This window comes from Budorcas taxicolor, chromosome 19, assembly GCF_023091745.1.
Source record: "Budorcas taxicolor isolate Tak-1 chromosome 19, Takin1.1, whole genome shotgun sequence".
Classification (NCBI taxonomy): Eukaryota; Metazoa; Chordata; class Mammalia; order Artiodactyla; family Bovidae; genus Budorcas; species Budorcas taxicolor.
This window is the reverse complement of record NC_068928.1, coordinates 62,488,904-62,515,093: the sequence shown is the minus strand read 5'-3', so window position 1 is coordinate 62,515,093 and position 26,190 is coordinate 62,488,904. Positions and strand designations below refer to the sequence as shown.

Sequence of the window (26,190 nt, the reverse complement as noted above, 5' to 3'; positions counted from 1 at the left end):
GCCTTGGAAGGGGCGTGCTCTTTGCATGTTATGTGCTCTGAGGTTTGTCTCTAGTCTCTCTTGTTTTCCGCACGAGGAAATTGAGGCCTGGAGGAGGCAAGTGACTTGCCCAAGGTCACACAGCTAATCAATAGCAACATTCAAGCAAGCTTTTATCTCTGGACCCTTATCTCAGGACTTTTGGTCCTAGCTGGTTATGCTACATTTTACTGAAATACTATGGACCAAAAGACCATCTTCTGTGACTACTGGATACAAATGCTTTAGAACTGATACGTCAGCAATCCTGTCTTCTGCTCTGTATTAAAAGATTCCTTCTCTCTCTTTCAGAAATTATAAAGAGCTCTGATGGGCTATTTGGGTAATACCCAGTGCAGTGAACTGCAGGTGAGTAAGGCTTGGGAGAACCTTACTTAGAAAGAAAGAACTTGATGGTGCATGAGAAGAGTCTTAAACTAGAGGAGTGTCTGCTCAGGAGCAGTGAGGTGGGACAGGGTGGAGTGAGCAGGGCTCTAGCGCAGCAGTTGGACCTGGAGCTTCGGGTACTGATGGGATGATGGTGAACAGTCCACCTGACTCTTCGTCAGTGTGTTTGAAGAGAAGTGAGGAGGTTAATCTTACACTTCTGTTTTGAATGAGTAACCACACAGGAGTCCAACCTATCTGCACAAGATGGGATCTTAAGAGGTGCTTCCGGTTTCCTGTCAGCATTCTTGCGTGGTGATCACCCTGTGCTCTGATGAACTGGTTAAGTATTAACTTGCGTGTTTCTCCTGTTGTCTGCTCTGTGCGTGTTGTCATGAATGACTGTACGTGTCTGCATTTCTGAGGGTCTAGGTACTGAGAGCAGATCAGTGGAATGCAGGTTCAGCTTTTCTTCTGATGGTTGTGTTCCCTCCATACAATGGTGGCTTTAGTCTTTCAGATTATTTATTTTTTGCTGAAATATCCTAAGAAAGACAGTTTAGTCTTGAGCGTTATTTCACAGTAATTAGTATTCTTAGTCTGTTATAGTATCTTGGCCATTCAGTAGTAAACTTAGAAAATGATTGTACTACAGAAAAACAATTAGAAGACTGCTTTAATATTGTCCTTCTGGGACATCAGCGCTAAAATTAGTTTTTGATGTATTTTCAATGCTAGCTGCAGAGACTTAATGTGACAGTGCTCTATGTTTTTGAGGTGTGTAGTTACACTCTGGCTTGGCTGCTTGTCGGTGGCTAAAGTGGAGCATAGTTGTAGGGTGCTTTGTTTCTTGAGTTGCAGTCGTTTTGCGGGATTCATTGTCCACAGGCTCCTGGGGATGATCAGAAGACTAGTTGAGCTAGTTTGTTAGTCCTTGGAAAGCTGGAGTCTGGGTGGTGGTTGTGATAAAACAAGTACATGAGGGCTCTCAGTTAAGGCCAAAATGAGTAGTAGAAGAGAGGCATGGACCTCTTCTTGAGACTGTGTCAAATTTCCTCAGTATGGTAAAATTTTGTCTTATATTATGAAGTAATTTAAGAATTAATATTAAGTAAATTGTTAACTATTTGAGGTACCACCCTCAAACAGTTGATTTTCCTTTTGGCATTCCATTAAAATATATATACCTATTTACTGTACTCATTTTTAATTATGATGCACATAATTTGTATTTTTCCCATATACTAGATATGAAACATTTCCATATTATAGGTGTCACAATTTTAATTTACATGATTACACTTTGAGAGGCTGCAAAATATTGTATCAAGTCATGCTGTCAATAATTTACGTTAATCTTTTTATCTTAGATATTTGTTTTGCTCGCTGATTTTCAGTTAATACTTTAATCTACGTTGTTGTAGATATATTTTTTTCTACCTAATTATATCTCTAGGATAAATTTCAGAATGTATTGTTGTGTTAAATGATATGAATGATTTTATGGCTTTTGATGTTGGGTTGGCGATAAAGTTCGTTCTGGATTTTATGGAAAAACCCAAGCAAACGTTTAGGCCAACCCAGTATATATCGTGGTACTGTTTCTCAAGAGTGTTACACCGGTTTGTGCTAGTAACAGATACACAGATTTACCCCTTTGACCAAAACTGGATAGAAATACATTTTCTCTTTATAAGCCCTTCCTTGTTTCATACTGTAAAGTGGCGCTTGCCCTTCTTAGTTCCAGAATGTTGACTTTTTCTCTTTGAGTCTCTTCATGGTGAATTGTTTGTTCATATCGTTTGCAGTTTTAATCAATAAACTATTGATGTGGGGCTCTGGTTGGTAAGGCAGAGAGAACCAGCTAATAAACAGGTAGTTGTTAAAAACATGATCGGAACAAGTTCAGTGAGAATATCTAAAGAGAGCCCGGTCTGGATGGTGAGTTTTCTTGAGAGGAGTGGGGAAGGGGAACAGGGGTGAGCTTTCTTGGGAGGAGTGGGGAAGGGGAATAGGCGAGTTATTTAAGGTTCAGCTCCTCAGTTACCGTTAGGTGCCCGCTGTGCACCACGCGAGGAGCGCAAGGCCCGCAAGGCCCGCTCAGGCTGGCGGGGCACGTCCCGGGCGGAGGAGGAGGCTGCCCGGGGCCTGACCAGCCGCGGGCGCGGGCTGCTGAGGGCGCTCTGCAGGCCCGAGGGGAGCGCTTTCCGCAGCCGCGTGCTCGTGGTGGCATGCCGCTGTGCTTCGGAGGCTCAGTTCAGAGGGACGCAAAGATGAACAAAGCATCGTTTCCTCTTGCAAGGAGCAAATCCCCTAGTGGAGAGAGAGAGGGGCACCAGAAAGGACTAGTAGGAACTTGAAGGGTGCCGTAAGAGGGGTTCAGTGGAGCGGTGACACTGCCCCTCTTGGGGCTATCGGGGAGCACGTCAGCTGAAGAGAGGCCTTTAAACGGCACCCGCGTGAACGCGGGAGGCCGTGGAAAGAGGAGGGCATTCCGGAGCGATGGACAGCCCGAGCAGCGGCGGAGCCGCGGGGCCGGACGCGAGGCCGCGTCCGGAAACCGCGTTATCCCGGTTTCCTGGACTCTGGTTACCTGAAGGAGTGTGTGGAAGGGGATGCTTTTGAGAGGTCGGGACTGGGTGTAGGAGAATGAACGTGAGGGATTGGCACTGGGGCTTTTAGTTAGGTCCGTGGTGATAGCCCAAGACAGGGGTGACTGCCTGAATTGGTGTCCCTGAGAATGAAAGGAGGTGATGGAGTCGAGAGATACCTTGGAGGTTAAGCAGAGAGATGCGGTGCTGATGAGGTAGGAGGGAGGGGAACCATCAGTTCTGTGTCTCAAGTCAGAGATGAGGCGGAGGTTTTTATGGCTGGATAGCTGGAAGACATCAGGAATATGGGAGAACTGGTCTTAGGGGTTCAGAATAGAGAAAAGACAAGTTTCATTTTGTGTGTTGAGTTTAAGGAACTAGTCAGAAGCCGAAATGAGTATTTTAACCCTGGAAGGAACAGATGAGTTTAGGGCCCAGAGGAGCTAGAGGAATCAGTGAGGTCTCATAGTTAAATCAGAGTGAAGAATGAAGCGTCCTGATTCCCAGTCTAGCTTTCTCTTCACTGCCTCATACAGAGAAGGTTCTCTGCTGTGGTATGCTCAATAGAAAGTTAGAAGTGGCAGAGTTTATGTTGGGAGTAAAGAGTTTATTATTTACTTTCTTTTTTTTACTATGGACAATTTCAGACACACGGAAGTAGGGTATAGTCAATCTCACTGTACCTATTAAGCCAGCTTCAGTAGTTATTAATCTTGTTTCACCTGTTTCCATCAGTTGTACTGAAGCAAATGGGATACAGTGTCTTGGTGCACTTGGGTTGTGTGTATTTGCAGGCAAGGGGAGCTGAGCAGTTTAGCAGGGTGTGTGCTGAGCTTTCTGAGTGGGGGTCTGTAGTGAACAGAAGTGGGATTAATTGCCAGAATTCCTTGGGCAAATCACTTACATCTTCTGAGTATTACGTTCTCTGTGAGACGGAGATAATAATGCCAGCTTCACAGAATCACTTGAGATGAGACACATAGAAACCATCTGTGAACTTGGAGGCTCAAGTGTGATACAGATTTAGTTGTCCATAATAACAAAAAGGTAGTGCTGTTCCTTTGGGCTTCTATGTTGCTGGAATGAAATTTATATTATCCAATACATTTTTATTCAATAAATACTTACGTGAAGCACCTGAGGCTTCAACAGTGAACAAAACAGACAAAACTGCAGCTCTCCTGGAGCTCATGTTCTAGGCCCAGAGGATAATAGGAGGCTCATACCTTAATAGTGCTTAGTGTGGGCCAGACTCTGTTCTAAGTGCTTTCATATTTCACCCTATTTTATTCTTACAGCAACTGTGAGGTGTAGACTGTTATTATTCCTATTTTGCAGATTTGGAGATGGAAGCAGATTTTTAGGCAGATAGCCTCAGGTCACAGTGCCATGACTCAAATGCTGGCAGATCTGGCTTCAAGCCTTTACTCTTACCCTGTGCTTTAGAACTCTTCAGCTCATTCATGGCATACTAGTGTTTGATACAAATAAAAAAGGTAGGCCCAGATTGAAATTGAAATGAAAACACAAACACAGATGAAAAAAATGGCAGTACATAGTTCTCTGTGGATGGGGGTATATTAGTATTCTTACATAGGGAAGTCGTTTTCTCCCTAACTTTTTATAGGCTTCACCAGCTTTCTCGGATTCTTTAGATTCAGATGGCCAAGTCAGTGGAAGGAAGTCATTTTTCTGCTGGTACTTGGGGAGAATCTCTTCTTGAATGAATCTCCTTGTTTACAGTCCTTCTTCCTTTTTTCTCTTACTCCTCTCTCTCTCCTTATCTTGAGGAAATTCCCTTCTCTGACTTGCCTGTTCTCTGACCCTCCTTTTCCTCACAGTCTCCCTTCCCAGTCTCGTCAGCTGCCCACATTCTGAAGGATTTCCTGCCTTCTGCCTTTGCCTTCTCCTCCCTAGTCTGCCTCTGTCAGCCATCCTGGGCCTTGCCCTGTGTTTTGACTTTCCTAAGTTTGTTCAGTGGGACTAATATCAGGACCTGTTTCCCGTCTCTGGCCATGGCTCTGCCAGCTCTCAGTCCTCCTCCGTGGGCAGGGAGGTTGGGAAATGGGCAGTGCACATCCCTTCAGTTTGCACCAGGATTAGGACATGGGCCTCACTGCTTTTAAGGAGGGTAGGAGGGTATCATGACTTGCATACTTGAGGTTTTTTTTTTCTTTTTTTAATTCTGGTAAAATATACGAAACATAACATTTATTTTAGATCATTTTACAAGGCAATGGCAACCCACTCCAGTCCCAGGGACGCAGGAGCCTGGTGGGCTGCCGTCTCTGGGGTCGCACAGAGTCGGACACAACTGAAGCGACTTAGCAGCAGCAGCAGCCGCAGATGCAATTCAGTGGCATTAAGTGCTTTCACCTTGTTGTGCAGCCGTCGCCACCGTCCACTCCATCTCAGAACTTTGTCATCGTTCGAACTTGAAGTTCTCTACTCATTAAACACGAACTCTCCGTTCCTCGCTGCCTCCTGGCAGGCATCGTTCTCCTTGCTGTCTCTGTGATGACTGTAAGTGAGGCCCATTCACACCATGGGGATCTCCTATAAGTGCACTCAGGCCGTGTTTATCTTCGTGTGACTGCCTTATTTCCCTTAGCACGTCTTTGAGGTTCATCCATGTTGTAGCGTGTGGCAGGACTTCCTTACTTTTTAAGACTAAGTAATACTGTTGTATTACTTGCTTCCCAGGTGGCGCTGGTGGTAAAGAACCCCCCTGCCAATGCAGGAGACCTAAGAGATGTGGGTTCGATCCTGGGGTTGGAAAGATCCCCTGGAAGAATACACGGCAGACTACACTCCGGTACTCTTGCCTGGAGAATCCCATGGACAAAGGAGCCTTGTGGGCTGTGGTCCATAGGGTTGCATAGAGTCAGACACGACTGAAGTGACTTAGCATGCACACACACAATACTGTTGTATGTAAATACATTTTAAAAAATCCATCCAACTTTTGATAGACACTTGGGTTGCTTCCACCTTTTGGCTTACTGTGAATAATGCTGCTGTGAACATGGGTATACACATATCTGTTCAAATCCCTACTTTCAGTTCTTCGGGAAATACCAGAAGTGGAATTGGCAATTCTGTGTTTAATGTTTTGAGGAACCCCCCCTTACTATTTTCTATAGCAGTAACACCATTTTATGTCCACCAGCAGTGTACAAGCGTTCTAACTTCTCCACTTGCTTGTCAGCACTTGCTTTCTGTTTTTTTGATAGTAGCCTTCCTAATGGATATGAAATGATAATGTATTCTTGTTTTAAAGGTATTTTATGTAGAATTATGGGCTTCCCTCGTGGCTCAGTGGTAAAAGAATCTGCCTGCCAATGCAGGAGACACAAGAGACACGGGTTCGGTCCCTGGGGATCCCCTGGAGTAGGAAATGGCACCCCACTCCGGTATTCTTGCCTGAGAAATCCCATGGCCCGAGGAGCCTGGCAGGCTGCAGTCCATGGGGCCGCAAAGAGTTGAACACAAGAGCTGAGACCGAGCAGCGAAACAACAGCAACATGCAGAATCGCAGGATTCCAGGACTAGAGACAGTGTGAAGACTTCCAGTTCAGTTGGCTGCAGACAGGAGAGAGTGCTCTCCTGTGTCAGCGTTCCCACCTCTCTCCCCTCTGAGAAAGGCGTTTTGGGTAGATGGGTCCATAGTGAGTCTTAGGGTCAGAGTGAGCTATGTCTGACCCAAGGTTCATGGAATACAGCTTTGTAAGAGATCTGCTCTTCTGTTGAACCAGTGACTACTTCCTAGGCTTCTTTTACAGTTTGCAACTGTGTCTTCTGAGTTATTTCATCATCTTTCCAGCTTCTTTAAGGGATGAGGGAATGGAATTCAAATAAACAGGCTTCTTTTTAAAAAACTAGGTAAGTTAGAAATTAATGAGCCCAAGATCAATATAAACTGCTCCGATGATAAAATGACTATATTCAGTATTAATTGGAAGGAAACGTAAATATTATTTCTGGGTGTTAGCTATAATTTCTTAATATGTAAAATAAGCCATTCCTTTTCAATCTTTTTTTTTTTTTTTTGGAAAAGATGAATTAAACTATAAAATACTTTATATTTTATATTTATGAGAAAATTATAACTTCTGGCCTAGTTTGGGTTTTGGATCATTTTTTTAAGTTAAAGAAAATTTAGTTTAATTTGTATTATGACAATCTTTAGGCCTAGAGCAAAGTTGTAAGAATAGTATAATCAATACCCAGTTCTTTGCCTTATATCAAGATTTGCCTTCTCTCTTTCTCTGTTGAATAGAATTTTTTTTCTTCTGAGCCAGCTGAAGGTAAGTGGCAGATATCTTAGATGGCATTTCATTCACACTTCAACAGGTGTCTCCTAAGAAGGAGGGCATTTTTCTTTATAGATACAATACCATTATCACACCTAAGAAAATAATTCAGTACTACTAACGGTTAACCTGCCAGATATCAAGTCCATATATAATTTTTCCCATTTTTCCCCAATATATTTTATTTTTATCTCTTTAATTTCTCTTGATCTAGAATAGCTGTCTTCTCCCCTTTTTGCCTTTCAGATAACTAAGCATTTAGAGTGAAAGTCGTTCAGTTGTGTCAGATCTTTGTGACCCCACGGACTGGACAGTCCATGGAACTCTCCAGGCCAGAACACTGGAGTGGGTGGCCTCTCCCTTCTCCAGTAGATCTTCCCAACGCAAGAAGTGAGCCAGTGTCTCCTGCATTGCAGGCGGATTCTTTACCAACTGAGCTATCAGGGAATTAATAAGCATGTTGCTTGTTAAAAAATTAGGAAATGCAAATGAATTTTTAAAACTCTGTCATCTACCACTCAGAGATACCTACTTTTAATACTGGAATAACTGTAGACTTAGAGAAAGTTGTCACAGTAGGTGAGAGTTCTCACATATTCTTGACCTGCCATTGTTAATATCTTACATTTTTAAGATACATTTGTCAAATCTAAGAAATCATCATTGGAAAATTAGTCTTAGCAAACTTCCAGACTTTATTTGAATTTCTCATTTTCCCAAAAAGCCCGATTCCTGCCCAGCATCCACACTGGATGTTGTCGTCATGTCCTGTGGGCTCTGACAGTTTCTCAGATTTTTCTTTTTTTTTAAAGACAATTTTGAAGAGTCCTGGTTCAGGTGTTTCATGGAATGTCCCTCAATTTGGATTTATCTGATGTTCTCCCCATGATTAGACTGGAGTTAAAACTTTGGGGAAGGAGATATTTACTTTTAATATTTTGTTTCATCTCTCTCTCTCTCTGGACTTTTTATATAAAATATTCTCTCTCTATATAGATAAAATGATATATACAGGTATCTCTCTATATATATTCTCTCTCTATATATATTATCTCTCTATAGATATATAGGTATCGCCCCAGGATATAGACTGTTACTTTATACTCTGCCAGTTTTTACTTATAAAATGGGACTCACTGTAGACACTGTTTTATAATATGCTTTTGTTATTTCACATCTTTCAAGTAACCCCTGGTCTTAGTTTCTGTAAAACACTGCCCTGAATTTCAAACATTTATTTTGAAATTATAGTTCTAGAACGTAGACTGTTGGTAATTTGAAGATAGCCTTTAAGAGGGATGATGGTGGTCATTGTTGTGGTACCCTTTTGTTTTAATTGTGCAGTTGGCTCTCTTAGGTTGGTTTGTGTTTAATTACTAAAGCTCAGCTGTTTTGGATCATTATGTGTTTGCAAGGCTACACAGATAATCTGGAAGGGAAATGAAGAAATACAAATGACAGAAAATGTTTTATAATAAAATTCTCTTGGCAAGCAGCAACCTTTTCGCAAAGTCAGCCTTTTAATATAATTTACTTGCTTTATAAATATGGGTTTTTGTTTTTTCATGTCTTTATTGATTAGTAAGCATGTTAAATGATTTCGGAGGAGGCTCAAAGTCTTCAAGAAATAATTTGGAATTACTGATCCAGAACTGCTGACAGTCCTCAAAAATGAGTTAGGAAAAGTCAAAGTGATGGATGGAAAAAAAGTCTTAATTTTAGCTCGTGATGTAACTTTTCTTAAATTTAGAGTTTCTTTTTTTATAATTTAAGTTACTAAAACAGATAGTAGACTGTCCATCAGGATATTATTTTATGTATTTAAAGCATTTTGCTTTGCTATATTAAATTTCATTCATTCTGGAAATTAGAATTTGCCTCTTTATGAAAGAGATTATTCAAATTAGAACATGATTGATGACCTTGGCTTTCAGTTTTCTTCTCAGTAGGCGTACTCTTCTAATACTTCTTGCAAACTCAGTGATTTATAAGTTTTAGACAGAAATGCAAGTCTGGCTGAATATTAGGCACAGTACAATGAATAAAGCTTTTTTACTTCACAGAATATTCTGTCTGTGTATCCCATAGATTCATCACAGATTCTAGTTTTGGATAAAAGCAAGTGCACTTAAAGAGAATACATCCCTCTCTATGGCACTGCTGTTTGAATGAGAATTGAGTTTGGTTCAGGACAATTCTTGGAATGCTTGGCATTTAGGTTACCTTAGGTCAACTCTTTTGGAAACTCAATTAAAGTATTTATTGAATGGTTTTAGTGAATAGGATGGTTGTCATGGGAATATAGATGATATAAAACAGGACTCCTATTTCTAAGATAGTTGTGTTGGTCAGATAAGGCATCCAGGATACTGATGATTAAGAGGGAGACCATCTGTTCAGTTCAGTTCAGTTCAGTCGCTCAGTTGTGTCCGACTCTTTGCGACTCCATGGACTGCAGCACGCCAGGCCTCCCTGTCCATCACCAGCTCCCGGAGTTTACTCAGACTCATGTCCATTGAGTCAGTGATGCCATCCAGCCATCTCATCCTCTGTCGTCCCCTTCTTCTCCCACCCTCAATCTTTCCCAGCATCAGGGTCTTTTGAAATGAGTCAGCTGTTTGCATTAGGTGGCCAAAGTATTGGAGTTTCAGCTTCAACATCAGTCCTTCCAGTGAATATTCAGGACTAATTTTCTTTAGGATTGACTGGTTGGATCTCCTTGCAGTCCAAGAGACTCTCAAGAGTCTTCTCCAGCACCACAGTTGAAAAGCATCAATTCTTCGGCTCTCAACTTTCTTTATAATCCAACTCTCACATCCATACATGACTACTGGAAAAACCATAGCCTCTACTAGACGGACCTTTGTTGGCAAAGTAACATCTCTGCTTTTTAACATGCTGTCTAGGTTGGTCATAACTTTTCTCCCAAGGAGTAAGCGTCTTTTAAAAAATCTCATGGCTGCAATCACCATCTGCAGTGATTTTGGAGCCCAAAAAAATAAAGTCTGACACTGTTTCCACTGTTTCCCCATCTATTTGCCATGAAGTGATGGGACCGGATGCCATGATCTTTGTTTTCTGAATGTTGAGCTTTAAGCCAACTTTTTGACTCTCCTCTTCCACTTTCATCAAGAGGCTCTTTAGTTCTTCACTTTCTGCCATAAGGGTGGTGTTATCTGCATATCTGAGGTTATTGATATTTCTCCCGGCAATCTTGATTCCAGCTTGTGCTTCATCCAGCCCAGCATTTCTCATGATCTACTCCGCATGTAAGTTAAATAAGCAGGGTGACAATATACAGCCTTGATGTACTCCTTTTAGGAAGACCATCCTATAGGAAGTAATTTTGGTTTTGGGAGGATCATTGTTAGGGAAATAGACCTTGAAGTGTGCATTTAAAGCTGGGCAGGATTTAGGTCCACAGAAAGGAGGGAAGGGTGTTTGTGTCGAGCAAAGGCGTTGGCAGAGACTCAGGCCGGACTGTGCTTGGGGCGTGTGTGCGGAGAACGGCGGGAAGGTTCTGTTGTAGTCAGACTGTGAGTGGCCTGGTTATTTGGTGAGCTTGGGTCTGTCGTTTTAGAGGCTGCGTCCTGACCCCTGTCTGTCTCACCCCCGAGGAAACAGCACACACTTTACTGGCCCAAGGTCTCCCCCTGCTCTGCTGCCCAGCGGGGAGGAGGAGGCACGCTCTGCGGTGGGTCCCTTAATACTGGATCCGCCTGGCTTTTCTTTCGTCACAGGACAGTTACTTTCTAAAACAGTCTTGTTTTCAGGATAATAATTGGGTTTTCCACAGGGAAAATAATGTGTGAGGCAGACAAAACGCAAATTACAGACTTAAAAAAATGAATCTCTAATTTTTTTATAGTACTTCTTTTGTTTAAACTTTGTTAGTTATGTAAAAAACTTATGTATTTTATTGTATTTTTCTTCAGGTTTCATATGGTTTTTATTATTTATATAGTTTAATAATTAAAGAGAAGGTGGGGTCTAATGAAGGACTGATCATGGATGTTAGTAATTTCTGTTCAGGTGGAAATAATGGTAACGTTTAGTACTACTCATCGGTCTTCTAAAACTTTTACAAATGCAGTCTGATTCATTCCAGCCAAGTTAATTATGAGGTAGATAATTCTTTTCCCCTAATGGAGACAAATGTAAAAGACAGAGATAGAGAAGTAACCTTCAGTTTAGGGTGAAGAGATTTTAGTTACTGCTGTTGGTCCCTGCTGTTTGACCATAGTTCCTTTTTGTTTTTTGAAGTCTGTCTCTAATCAAGTAAGATTTAATTTTTTAGAAATAAATGAGGGCCATGACTAATAAGAAAAGTCAAGTTAAGGATAATAATTGAATATTTAAAAAAATATAACGGTATTAATACATTTCTTGACTTGATTTCAAGGTGATCTGTTGGTTTTCCTTGTACCGTCGCAGAAAGAAGTCCACGCTGGTATGAGAATGATGCTTATAAAGCACCACCCTGCTTATCAGCTGTCACTGAACATGTCGCAGTCCAGGCCGTTCTGCCTACCACCTCTGTGGTGAACTGCTGATTTCATTTTTCTTCCAGTATTTACTTTTGGTCCTGGACCAGTTTTCTAGCTATGATGGAATTCTTCAAAAGTATCATATGTTTTTTACGTAGTGAACTACTCATTGATCTGTTCGGAGAAATTCTTTCTGAGGCTACACTCTTGCCTCTGAAATGTATGCAGGGGAAAGTACAGGTTTTCCATTTATTAACAAGCTTACCCTTCTTTATCTCTTTGCAGTTTTTAAAATCCATGTCCATTGTGACACTGATACTCATATTTTAAAAATGAATAACATTTTTTTCTTAAAATAATCAAACAGTAAAATGGAATTTCTCCTTTAGTAATACAGTTCTGTTAATATAACATGTATAATTGTGCAGCCATCAGTACAATCAGAATACAGAATATTATCACCCCCTGAAATTCCTTAATGTTATCCTTTTAGTTAACTGTCCCCATCCTATAATCTCTGCAACCACTGACGTTTTCTCCACCCGTTTAGTTTTATCTTCTTGAGGATGTCATATAAATAGAATCATGAAGTATGTAAACTTCTAGACTGGGTTCTTTTACTCTTTGAGCTTCATCTAAGTTATGGCATAAATTGAAGGTTTGTTCCTTTTTATTACTGAGTAGTTTTCTATTATCACTAATTAAAGGACATTTGGGTTGCTTCCAGTTTTTTTTAACGTTTTTGAATAGAGATGCTGTAAACATTTGTGTACAGATTTTTGTGCAAACATAGATTTCATTTTTTTAAGGTGTCTGCCTGTAGGGAGGCAGGATTGCTGGATGATACACCAAGTGTATTTTTAATTTTATAAGAAACTGTCACTCCTCTTCCCAGAGTGGCTATACCATTTTATATTCCTACTAGCAGTGTAAGAGAGTTCCAGCTATTCTGCGTCACTGATATGACCATTATTTTTCATTTAGCCATTCTAATAGGTCGGAGAAGGCAATGGCAACCCACTCCAGTACTCTTGCCTGGAAAATCCCATGGACAGAGGAGCCTGGTAGGCTGCAGTCCATGGGGTCACTAAGAGTCAGACACAACTGCGCGACTTCACTTTCACTTTTCACTTTCTTGGATTGGAGAAGGAAATGGCAACCCACTCCAGTGTTCTTGCCTGGAGAGTCCCAGGGACGGGGGAGCCTGGTGGGCTGCCGTCTGTGGGGTCGCACAGAGTCGGACACGACTGGAGCGACTTGGCGGCGGCAGCAGCAGCAGCATTCTAATAGGTATATAGTAAAGTCTAATCACGGTTTTGTGTTTCTCTAATGACTGATGCCATTGAACATCTTTTCAGGTGCTTATTTGCCAGCATTATATGTTCTTAGTGGAGTATCTTTTGAAATCTTTTGCCCAGCTTTTCACTGGGCTGTTTTCCTACTCTTGAGTTTTGAGAATTCTTGCGTATATTTGGATACAAATCCTTTTACAGATATTTGCAATTGGTTTTCTCTGCAGTTGCAGTAATTTGCAATTGGTTTTCTCTCAGTCTTTAGCTTTGCTTCTCATTCTTTTTCATTCTTTTAATAATAGCATTTTTCAAAGAGCAAAAATGTTTAATTTTGATAAAGTCCATTTCATGCTTTTTTTTTTTGTATTATACTGAAATGGAAAACAATTTTTTAAATAAACTTCTATGAAAGTGGTAAAAAGCAACTTAGTGATGGGAATGTTCTCATAAAGTTGACTTTCGGGGAAGGTGTGAATTTTATCATTTTCTGGAAAAGTGGTGCTAATTAATTAATATATTCCTTAGTTTGGGGACCATCTAGAACTTTTGCTTAACAAAAGGATGCGATTGGTTTAGGTTGGTGAAGGTCTTCACAGTTTTTATAAAAAATGGTAATCACTAGCTGGTCATAATGCAGAACTATATAGGAATTAGTCCTTAAGACTGTTCCAGGGTTAAAGTAGTGATATATTATATTCACAATTGATGCTTTTGGGAGTGTCTTCAGTTTCTGCTCCACTGGAACATCATTAGAACTCACAGTCAGTGTCCTAGCTAAAAGTGTGAGCCACATCAGAATGTCTGGATTTGAATCCTGCCCTTTATGTACATTATAACTGTGGGTGAGCAACTTCACTTCTCTGTGCTTCAATTTCCTTATCTGTAAGTGGGAATGATAACACCACCACCTTGTAAGGTCATTATGAGGAAATGAGATGACACAATATACATTATGTATCTCAGCAGCGTCTGGCACAGCATGCGTTCAGCAAATGGCTCTTGCTATTACTTTTATTATTATTGCTGAAATAGCTTTATGATAAAATTATTTAAACATGTTTTGGAATATTTTCAATAGTCAAGATACTAAGTCATTTTTCTTCCATTTTTTCTCTTTATACTAGTTATTATTAAAATGCCCACATTTTTCTCTTTATACTTTTTATTATTAATCAGTAATTGTGGCCTAATTGTTAGCAATTATCATGTATATATACACTGTTTTGTAAGAGAACTATCAGTTTATTTTTCGCATCCTGTGAGGTACTAATCAAATATGCACATACACATCAATTAGCTTCCCGCTGCCTGAAATAGCACCAAAACTGGCTTAGTCCAGAGAGAAATTTGAATTAGGCTCACGTGACTACAAAGTCCAGGCCCAGCAGGCTGGATTCGGGACTCAAGTGAAGTTGTCGAGGCTCAGGTTCTCCCTGTGACTCAGCTCTGCCTTTTCCTGGGTGGACTTCAGTTGTTGGCATTGCTTATATAAAAATGACTGCACCATATCCACCCCCTCTGTAGCCGCCCAGAGTTTAGATTCAGCGGGAAAGAGCACCAGCCTATTTCCCAGAAGCCTCAGCAAAAGTCTCATGATGTCTCATTGGTTCTTATGGGGGTCACATGTCTGACCTTGAGCCAATCAGTCCCTGAGTTTGGGGCTATGAGACTCGGATTGGCCAGTTCTGGTCACATGACACCCCTTGGTTTTTGTTTCCCCCCCTCCCCCCCCCCCTTTTCTTTTCTTTTTTTGGTGGAGCCTTCTCTTCAGGGGCCACATTTCCTCAGAGCAGGGGAGAGGTAAAGACTCAGAGGGGAATCATGGGCTTTTATTACCAGAAAAGGGGGTGGATGGATACTGGGTGGTCAAACAGCTTAATGTGACAATAAGCTCTTTTTGTAGATCAGAAGCGGATTGTAGGAGTCAGTGGATTTGGATTCGAATTTTGGTTTCTGATTCCAGCTTTTTTATTTGTGAAATTTTTTGTATTGGTGGGCAAAAATCCCACACGATACTGACTTTGATTCTCTGTAGCCTTAGTTGCAGAATTATTAGACTGAAAGTTGGAGGTCGCATAGGAAGCATTTCTCCACTTTGTGGTTATAAAAGAAAAGAGGGGCCTCATGGCTTGCTGTGCTTTGTAATACTCAGCATCGTGCTTCATTCATAAATTTGCCTCACTTGTAAATCTGATGCATTGTTGGTAGTGTGGTCCTGAATTGGGAAGTGTAGATTTTGTAGCATCATTAGCTGCTGCTCAGCTGTGACCTTGATCAAAAGGCTGGTTGGGAGTAACTGTTCAGATAGATAATTAAGCCAGCTGAGATAGGAGTGGGGCTAGAATTTATAATTAATAGGTTTTTGAAACCTCTTGCTCTTTCTCCATGTCTTTAGGATTCTTGTCCCTGAGTCATGGAAGACAGAAGAGCTGAGAAGTCATGTGAACAAGCATGTGAGTCGCTGAAGAGGCAGGACTATGAGATGGCCCTCCAGCACTGCACAGAGGCCCTCCTTTCTCTCGGCCAGTACTCCGTGGCTGACTTTACGGGGCCCTGTCCGCTGGAGATAGAGAGCATCAAGATCGAGAGTCTTCTTTATAGAATTGCCTCCTTTTTGCAGCTGGTGAGTAGACACTGTCAATGAGCCAATGGTGAACCATGTTAAATGACCTTTTTCTTTGAGTGGGGACTGTTGGTGGTCGTTGCCTCTGCGAGTCACCGAATTCTGGGCTGAGGAGCTGTGTGAAGTGGCTAGGGATTGCTGAATATCTTTGATGGCAAGCAACTGTGTTTTTAAGACCTGCAAGTTTTACTGTTGTATAGCATTTTTGCTGTCCGCTCAGTTCAACAAATATTTATTGAGTGCATACTATGTGGTGGACACTGTCCTTAGGTATTTGTTTTCTGTTGGTGAAGAAGAGAGATTCCTCCTTCGTAGTACTGTTTCTAGTATTGTGGAGGGGCAGGCAATAAAGAATACGCATTATGAGTAAATGAACACTTTGGATTGTTAGAAGGTAACAGTTTGCATGAGAAAAGACATAAAATTGAAAGTTTCTAGGGGTAGGGGTAGGGTTGCAATTTTTAAGTTACAGGCAGAGGGAGCTATCAGTACAGACTTCCTCAGGCAGGAGCATGCCCGCTGCATTTGAGGGACAGCCCTGGAGTCCACAGTGTGGGAGTAAAGCACACCGTGAGGGAGTGCAGCGGCGTGGCCAGACCCTGTGGGGTCTCCAGCTCACTGTGAGGTCTGGTTTCTGTTCTGCTTGAGGCAGAGCACTCTTGTGGGATTTTGAGCAGGGCCGTGGCGTGATCTGATATAATAGGAATTATTTGGTCTCTGTTGAGAATAGAGTTTAAAGTGTAGGGGTTAAGAGTAGATGCAAAGAGACTAGTGTGGAAGCTATTAGAATAATCTAGGCCAGAGATTAAAAGATGCTTACTCCTTGGAAGGAAAGTTATGACCAACCTAGACAGCATATTAAAAAGCAGAGACCTTATTTTGTCAACAAAGGTCTGTCTAGTCAAGGCTATGGTTTCTCCAGTGGTCATGTGTGGATGTGAGAGTTGGACTGTAAACAAAGCTGAGCACCGAAGAATTGATGCTTCTGAACTGTGGTGTTGCAGAAGACTCTTGAGAGTCCTTTGGACTGCAAGGAGATCCAACCAGTCCATCCTAAAGGAGATCAGTCCTGGGTGTTCATTGGAAGGACTGATGTTGAGGCTGAAACTCCAGTACTTTGGCCACCTGATGCGAAGAGCTGACTCATTTGAAAGACCCTGATGCTGGGAAAGATTGAGGGCAGGAGGAGAAGGGGACGACAGAGGGTGAGATGGCTGGATGGCATCACCGACTCAATGGACATGGGTTTGAGTGGACTCCAGGAGTTGGTGATGGACAGGGAGGCCTGGCGTGCTGCGGTTCATGGAGTCGCAAAGAGTCGGACACGACTGAGTGACTGAACTGAACTGAACTGAGGCCAGAGATGAAGTGGCTTAGATCAAAATGGTAACCATGGAGGTGGTGAGAAGTGGCTTGGTTCTGGCTATAATTTGAAGGTAGAGTGGAGCAGGTTCCCTAGTGTGTGGAAGGCAGAGAGTGAGAGGTCTAGAGCAGCCGTAGTTCACTTACTTTGACTTTTCCTGTCTGAGCATTTGGAAGAGTGGAGCTGCCTTCCACTGAGATGAGGTTCTGTGGATGGGGAGCAGGTTTTATAGGAAAGAGTTCGTTTTGGACACAATGAGTTTGAGATGACACTCAGATACCCAGCCAGAGATGCGGAGTAAGCAGCTGGATGTGCATGTGTGACGTCGGGGCTGCAGATGTTACTTCCAGAGCCTGTGGTCTGTGGGTGATAAGAGCCTCAGGCCTGGGTTAGATCACTAGGGAGTGAGTGTAGACAGAGAGGAGGAGATGACTGAGGACTTGGTCTTACGGCACTGGTTTAAGAGTTGGGGAGAAGAAGCAAAGCATCCTGAAGAGCAACCCACGAGGCTAAGGAAAACCATGAGAGCAGGGTGTCCTGGGAGCCAAAGGAGGAGAACCTGTCCAAGTGAGCAGATGTTCAGCATGTCCATTGCTGGAATAGACGGGGAGAATTGAGAATTGACAAAAAATGACAGTGTATCTAAATGGGTGCATGTAAATATATCTGACTGGTGGCAGCCACTGGTGATTTACATGGTGTGGGGAGTGAAAGCTTGATAAAAAAGAGTTTAAGAGAAAGTCAGAAAAAAAAAAAAAACAAAGTCAGATGGAAGGGATTTGAGTACATGATACAGACAGTTCTTGAGGAGCTTTGCCCCACTGAAGCACACACTCACACAAAAAGGAATGGAAACTAGTGGGAGAAGTGAAGTCAAGAAAAGGATTTTTTCAGAAGAGAGAAATAAGAGCTTGTTTGTTTATAGGACTAAACTGAAAGAAAACAAAAAATTAATGATGTATGAGAAATAGAAGAGGCTTGCCAGAGTGATGTTCTTGAGTAGGCCGTGGAGCATATCTGCTCGGGTGGTAGGCCTGGTTCTACCTGGGACAGGTGGGAGGCAGAGGGGGGCAGGAAGTAAGCAGCCAGGGTGGTGACCCTCATGGACAGTCTCTGCAGGACAGCCGTTCACTCAGCAGGGTGAGGAGCTGAGAATGAGGATGGGGTAGAGGGTTCTGGTGACTTGAGGTTAGAGGAGGTGAGAAACAGGGAGTATGTGGCTAGGGAAGTATGCGGTGAGGTTTACTTGGAAAGGATTGCGTAATCCTCAGCACATGAGTTAGCCTTGGTCTGTGAGTAGTACATTTGCAACATTAATGATTAAACTTTGAAACAAAGCTGCAGCCTTTTGATGAAATCTCTGTTTTAAGAGGCCTTGAACTACTTAACTTTATCTTGTATCTTTTATTTTGCAGAAAAACTATGGGCGAGCTGATGAAGATTGTAGGCATGGTATGTTTAAAACCAAGATTCTCTTCTGCTTTGAAGATTTTGAATTATTTCATTGAGTAATGTTTAAGATTTGATGTTTTCATGTACTGATTTCAGTGGTGATTTTAATATGGAAAAAACCCCACTTTGTGGTGCTGACTAATCTGGGTGGCTCTCCTGGCGTGATGGGTGTGCACGTGAGCACGGTCCCTACTCCCGCGTGGTGGCGTTGCTGCCGCTCCCTTGGGAACAGGGATAATGCCCTTTGAAAGTGTGTAAGCATTTTCAGTCAACAGAGAGCTGTATTTTAAGAACTGTAACACACAGCACGCATTAGCTAAAATGTCAAGCTTGGATAAGTTGGAAGGCTGGGCCTCTTTCCCCTTCAGTAGACGGTCCCCCGGAGAGAGGCTGTCTCCTGGGGTGCTCGGTAGTGCCTCTTCCTGTCTTCTTGTGGCCAGGAGAGTGGCGGCAAGACCCTTGCTCTTTGGCTCCTTGACTAGAAATCCTTCTCTTCGAGATAGCTCCATTCTCTAGAGTGAGTCTAGGAGTGAGTGGGAGAAGGGTTCAGGGTGCGTTCTCACACACTCTTGGTGAGAGTTTTGCACAGCTCAGTGATTTGGATAATGGAGTGTCTCAGTCATCTAAATGGGGAGGAGGGCCGAGGTGTTTAACGCAAATTAAAGTTCTCTTCCTGTTTGCTCTTTTGTGTCAGAACTTTTCAAAGTGCCAGCTATTTTTGTTGTGAACCTTACAGAACGTGAATCTTACCTACTCCTGTGACACATTGGACACATCGAACCAGTCATTGACGATTCAGTGACCTCTCTGTAAACCTTGCTTCATAGAATTGTGCACTTTGGGAGATGACTGGCGTTTGAGAGATACTAAGTACAATCTTTACTACCTATAGACGTTTAAAAGTCACTAACCAGCCAGGTAATAAGTCAGATGCCTTAGAAGGGCCCACTGCCCATGAGAGGGAGTCGTGCATTAGTGTGCTGCGTCTCTTCACCTTTCTCTGTAGTGAGCACAGATGCTTGTGATACGCTACATACATGCATAGGGTTCTTTCTTTAAACATTGGAAAGAATTGTGTGATCATAACAAAATTGTTTGCTTTCTTCTGTAGCAATATAGATCATGGCTATCTTACTGAGTTGATGCATCAGCTCCAGCTCCTGCACCACGTCCATGGTGTAGATAGCCATCATTTACTCAGCTGTTCCCATGGTGGTGGGCATTCGGGTGGTTCTGGTTTTCTAGTTTGTCCCAATTCACCCTGTAATAATCATACATTGTTTCTCACTGCTGCCTTTGTTTCTGTGTGGTAGTCTTAAAAGTTAGATGCCTGGATGAAGGAGTTTTAAAAGTTGAATGTCTGGGTTAAAATATACATATAATTTTAAGAGACACTTTTAGAGTAGTTTCAAATGCACACAGTTTTAAATAGTTCAGAAAAAAATTAAGTAAATATGGCAAAAGATGGCAACCTAAGTTTCAAGAATATGAATGCTTATTATACTATTTCCCCTAGTTTCTCATTCTGTTTTTCATAATTTAGAAAATTATGAAAAATTTCATATCTCATTTCACAGTGTCACATATCAGCAATATGTGAGAATGCCTGTTTCCTATGATCTCACTAACTGGAACCCCTCAGTCTTGACATTGTGACAATCTCATGTGTGAGAAATTACCTCTTTTCTTTAATTTTCGCTTCCTTGAGTACTAATGAGGTTGATACTTTTCGTTTGGAGACATACAAAGTCCCAGTAGATTAGATGACTTGTAAGAAGTTGTGGAAGAGTCGGTGCTGTTGGTGCACGAGTGTGTGGAAGAGTGTCGCACTCTGCTAATTGCTTTACTTGGCGTTTAAAGGCAGGTGTTATTTTACAACTGCTGGATCAACAGTATAAAAATTTAACCTGGAAACCTTGGAGATGAAGGCTAGGTCTGTTACCTGGATTGTGATCGTAGTAACATGAAAGTATATGCATGTCCAAACTCGCCAGATTGTTCACATTAGTCACATGCAGTTTCTGTGCACTGATTCTGCTTCTGTAATGTGGGGAGAAAACCACTGTCTCAGATAAGGTTGCAGTGAGATAAGCGTATGCTTGTGGTGGTGGCGGGGGGGCGGGTACGAAGCAGAATACAGCTTGGTAATATGTTCATACCTTTGACCCACTAATCTCAGTTCTGGGAGACTGTCCCAAGTAAATATTTCAAAAGAAGGAAAAAATTGTCTGTGGAATGGTGTTCATTGCGGTGCTGTGTGGAAGAGGGGGAAATTGGTTAGCTTGCAATAGTGGTTCAATGATTACATTCTATGCATTCCTTGTTACCATTTATGTGATAAGTAAGAACATGGAAATGCTTATTTAATGTAAAGTTGTTCATTTGAAGTAGATATTTGGAAATATTGTCAAAAGTTTATGTGTATATATTGCTAGTTGTAGAGTTCTGCTTTTATATTATATATACTTTTTTCCTCTTCCCTTTTGGTAACTTTTTTTTTTGAAGTATAGTTGATTTACAGTATTACTTTACTTTCAGGTGTATAGCAAGGTTATTTTTATATAAGGTAAAATGCCATGGTTAGGCAGTCAGTCAGTAATAAACAACAAGACCCGAGTCTCGGCCTTCGTTAATCATCACCCTGGTTTGTGTGCTGGGCGCCGAGCAGCCCCCTCTGCAGGGCCCCAGACCTTGTTGGCATTTGATGTGCTTCGGGATCCCTTGCTGTCAGTGTCAGCTTTCGTTCCTTGCAGCTCTCAACAGGCCTCACTGCAGCTACCCTCCCCGCTTCTCCCTCCACTTGCTGCTTCTGACCCTGATTTCACTTTCTCACACGGATGGGAAACCCGACAGGCAGTCTTTGTCATGGAATTAAAAAATGTAAATTCTTTTTCATTATGAAAAACTTACAAGGAGAAACTAAAGGAAATAGTATAATAAGCATTCATGTTCTTGAAACTTAGGTTGTCACCTTTTGCCATATTTACTTAATTAATTTTTTGTTTTTTCTATTTAAAAGTAATTATAGATCCCATGATATTTATTCCTAAATACTTCAGTATGCATCTGTAATAAATAAGATCATAACTGTATAACCACAGCATTATTATTAACCTAATAAAAGTGACCATAATTCCCTAATATCCAAAACCCAGTCCGTAGTCAGATTTACCTGGTTGTCCCCACAATGTGTTGTTGTTGTTTTTTTAATGGCTGATTTTTTTAAGCCAGGAACTACTCAGAGTCATAAGATTTGAAAGTTGGAGTTCTGCTTAAATAAACAGATTCTGAGTGAGGACTCAAGGGCATCTTGAAAATAAACTACACAGACTTTAAGTTCAGAGAGTTTAGTTCTGAGTTTGGTGTTGTGTTCTGGATAGTGAGGATTGTCAAGCCAGTGGCAATGAGTAAGTCTGTTTCATTCCTGAACATAAGCTGTATTTGGCATAACAGGAAAGCTTTCATAAAATAAAGATTTTTCCTGTGCTTTTGAAATATTCATCATATAGGAAACTCACATTTTTTACACTAACAAAATAGAATGAGGTAAATGGAGAAAGTGAAATCAAATAGTAGTCTTAGCAGCTGAAAGAGATTTGTGCTGCATGTAATGTGTCAGTCAAACTCACGTCATGATAACAGCAGATATTTTTCATACAGCTGCAAGATCCTTAAACTCTAGCTGAGAGTGTCATTAATTAAGAAAGTAATACAAGCAGAAGTTTGGGGCATCTATTGATATTTATTATATTAATACTTCCCCTGTGAAGTGATTCAGTAACCAAAAAGCCCTGTTGAATAGATGCTGACTGTCCTAAAAAAGGCAAATTGATACATGATTGATTGAACCTTCTACACTTTCCTTTTTATCTGAAGAGTTTTCATTAAATAGATTTTATGGTAATTAAACATTTTTTGGGGAAAAATAGTTAATAAGGGTAATAATATTTATTCAGAATTTTCTCTGGGTCAGACCCTCTGAAATAGTTTGTTTAACCACATTGTAATATCATTCCAATTTTACAGGTGATGAGTGAGATTAAGTAACTTGCTTAGGAGCACAGAGACTGTCCAGAACTGGACTGTGGCTTTGAAGTGAAGTCTTTCTGACCTGAAAGGCCGTGCTCCTTCTCTTTTATCTGTCCTAAGCTATAATCTGTATATTCTTTGGAGTTTTATAGACATTCTTCTGTTTAGTATAATAAATTTGGGGGAGGAAAGGTATATGGGTATTTTATATTCTAGAAAGGATTAAAAAAAACTGAGGCTCAGGATGACATTGATAATCATTAGTAGAGGAGGACAAGAATTTGGATCTTCAAGCCAGGTTTTTCTATTGCCAAGACTTTTAAATAGTGGAGCAGTTGCAGTAATATTTCTTATTCTTTAGATCCAGTCGCTGCAGAGTCACTGGACATTGCAAAGATGGTGCAGAGTGACCCCATGTGCTGTTTCCCCCACTGGTTGCATCTTACGTAACCATGGTTACATCTGACGTAACCGTAGTACAATATCAAAGCTAGGAAGTGGGCTTTGGTTCAATGACTGTGTGTAATTCTGTGTCATTTTACTGTGTGTGGATTCATGGAACCACCAGCACAACTGAGGTTCAGAACTGTTCCATCATGTAAAGACCTTTTTTTGTGCTACCCTCTATAGTTACACTCATGGTCTTACCTCCCTGTGTAACCCCGGCAACCACTAGTCTGTTCTCCATCTCTGTAATTGTGTCCTTTTGAAAATAACATACAATAGAACCATATTGTTTGTGACCTTTTTAAAATAACTTTTTCCCCTCTCACCATGTATTTGAGATCCATCCAAGTTTTTGAGTGTATTAATAGTCCATCCGTTTTTATGGCTGAGTGGTATTCCACAGCATTGATCATAGCCTTGTGGTGGTGAAGGGGCTTACGTAACCCAATGAGGCTATGAGCCACCCCAAGACAGACGGGTCATGGTGAAGAGTTGTTACAAAATGTAGTCTACGGAGGAGGAAGTGGCAACCCACTCCAGTATTCTTCCCATGAGAACCCCACGAACAGTATGAAAAGGCAAAAAGATATGGCACCGGAAGATGAGCCCCCGCGGTCAAAAAGTTGTCCATTCTGCTACTGGGGAAGAGTGGAGGGCAGTCGCTCTAGAAAGAGCACAGCAGTTAAGCAAAAGTGGGAATGATGTTCAGTTGTGGATGTGGCTGGTGGTGAAAGTAAAGCTAGATGCTGTAAAGAACAGTATTATATAAGAACCTTGAATGTCAGGTCCATAAATCATTGGACGTGGTCAAGCAGGAAGTGGCAACAGTGAATATTGACATCTTAGGAATCAGTGAACTAGAATGGATGGGAATGAGTGAATTTATTTCCGAGGACCATTATATCTACTGTGGGCAAGAATCCCATAGAAGAAATGGAGTACCCCTCATAGTCAACAAGAGAGTCTGAAATGCAGTATTGGCTGCAACCTCAAAAATGACAGAATGGTCTTGATTCTTTTCCAAGGCAAACTATTCAACATTACAGTGATCCAAATCTATGCCCAGCCACTGATGCTGAAGAAGCTGAAGTTGACCAGTTCTATGAAGACCTGCCACACTTCTGAGAACTAACACCAAAAGATGTTCTTTTCATCACAGGGAATTAATGCAAAAGTAGAAAGTCAGGGGTTACCCAGAATAACAGGCACATTTGCCCTTGGAGTACAGAATAAAGCAGGGCCAACAGAGTTTTGTCAAGAGAACACACTGGTCACACCAAACACCCTTTTCCAACAAGCCAAGAGACAACCCTACACGTGGGCATCACCAGATGGTCAATACCAAAATCAAATTATGTTCTTTCAAACTGTGGTGGTGAAGAAGACTCTTGAGAGTCCCTTGGACAACAAGGAGATAAAAAGGAAATCAATTCCAAATATCCATTGGATAGACTGATGGTGAAGCTAAAGCTCCAATATTTTGGCCACCTACTGCAAAGAGTTGACTCTTTGGAAAGACCCTGATGCTTGGAAAGCTTGAAGGCAAAAGGAGAAGGGGACAGTAGAGGATGAGATAGTTCATCACTGACTCAATGGACACGAATTTGAGCAAACTCTGGGAGGTAGTGGAGGACAGAGGAGCCTGGTATATTGCAGTTCATGGGGTCACAAAGAGTGAGACACGGCTTAGTGACTGAAAACAATAACAACGTGTTCCACAGCGTGGCCGCACCACAGTCGGGTCTCCAGCAGGAACCTAAGGCTTTGTGGAATAGGATGTCCACTCTCACTCTTCATTTGCCCTTAATGCCTATCAACTATTTTAAGTAAAGTTCTTATATTTAAATTGATAGGGATTAGAAAGTTAAATTATAAAATGCTAATTTTGGAATAGAATGAAAATCAGGAAGGTGAGTGAATAGTATTTGAATTAAGTTTGAGGACTGTTATCTTTCAAGTGTGCAGGCTCCCTTTTTCCTATGTGTAGATGTTTGAGAAAGCAATAGTCTTTGAACTTGGGTCCTCTGAACTCAATTGGAAGACGCTCATCGTGGTCATATGACTGTTCTGTGCCTTTTCTCATTTATGCTGAATGTCAGTTACAGTCAGAAGTGACATTATACATTTATTTCATGTTGTTTTTCACTCATGGGATAAACACTAGCATTAATTTTATATTAGCTGAAATTATACATAAAAAAGAGATTTAAAATGAGTGGTAGCTTGCCCTTTAAAAATTTCAGTTGAAACTATACCAGAAGAGGGTGCTGAAGTCAAGATGGCTGTGAACACCTGAGCACAGTGCTCTCCCCCAGGGCCAGGTCAGTGAAAGAGCAGCAAAACGTGGGTGTTTCTCCTCAGCAAGCAAATCAGCCAGGGAAACAGTGAAGTGAGGGAGGGTCTTAGCACAGAACTTCCCACAGTCAGGATTTCTTCGGAGTGCTTAACAGTGGAGATGGCAAGATGTTGGCTTTTGACATTGAAATGAAGGCTGTGAAAGAGTTTTAGATTAAAAAAAAAACAGTTAAATTGATCTTTTTAAGTTGAAAAAGCTTCTTCCAGTTTTTGAACAGTTAACACAGATGAACTTTCCGGTAACTATATAGCAGATGCATCGTGGAAATTAGAATTCTTTATGAAGAGAAGGTTGAAGTCTCTGCAAGCAGCATATTCTCTCTCTCTTTCTAATGCACACACAGTATGACAGGTACTTTTGCAAATACTGTTTTAACAGTGCCTTATGTGAAAAGTTAATTCAAGCATGTAGATGAAATAAAAACCTTTTATGATATGCTGGTGAATGAAGTTTCAGGTTTGTTTCTACGATTATGTGTGTTGTCAGCTTTTTACTGTGTATAATTTTATATTCGTATAGTGATGAGGAAGTTGAGGTATATTCATTGTGCGTCTCTTGCTCCTTGGAAGAAAAGTTATGACCAACCTAGACAGCATATTAAAAAGCAGAGACATTACTTTGCCAACAAAGTTCCATCTAGTCAAAGCTATAGTTTTTCCAGTAGTCATGTATGGATGTGAGGCTTGGACTGTAAAGAAAGCTGAGTGCCCAAGAATTGATGCTTTTGAACTGTGGTGTTGAAGAAGACTCTTGAGAGTTCCTTGGACTGCAAGGGAGATCCAACCAGTCCATCCTAAAGCAAATCAGTCCTGAATATTCATTGGAAGGACTG

At 41.3% G+C, this 26,190-nt stretch overlaps 1 protein-coding gene across 5 annotated transcripts in view; it reads left to right on the top strand.

The window, feature by feature from the left end:
* HELZ (helicase with zinc finger) overlaps positions 1–26,190 on the top strand; it is a 141,820-nt gene that overhangs the window by 4,903 nt on the left and 110,727 nt on the right. For 3 of the 5 annotated variants that reach the window (XM_052657197.1, XM_052657196.1, XM_052657192.1), the window contains exons 3-5: positions 331–387; positions 15,484–15,711; positions 18,490–18,526. In XM_052657197.1, the coding sequence (XP_052513157.1) occupies positions 15,502–15,711; positions 18,490–18,526 (247 nt within the window). In that variant the 5' untranslated portion in view covers positions 331–387; positions 15,484–15,501. Of the gene's footprint in view, positions 1–330; positions 388–672; positions 748–12,985; positions 13,087–15,483; positions 15,712–18,489; positions 18,527–26,190 lie in introns of those variants that run through there. The other 2 variants (XM_052657193.1, XM_052657195.1) reach the window with 2 other exon arrangements.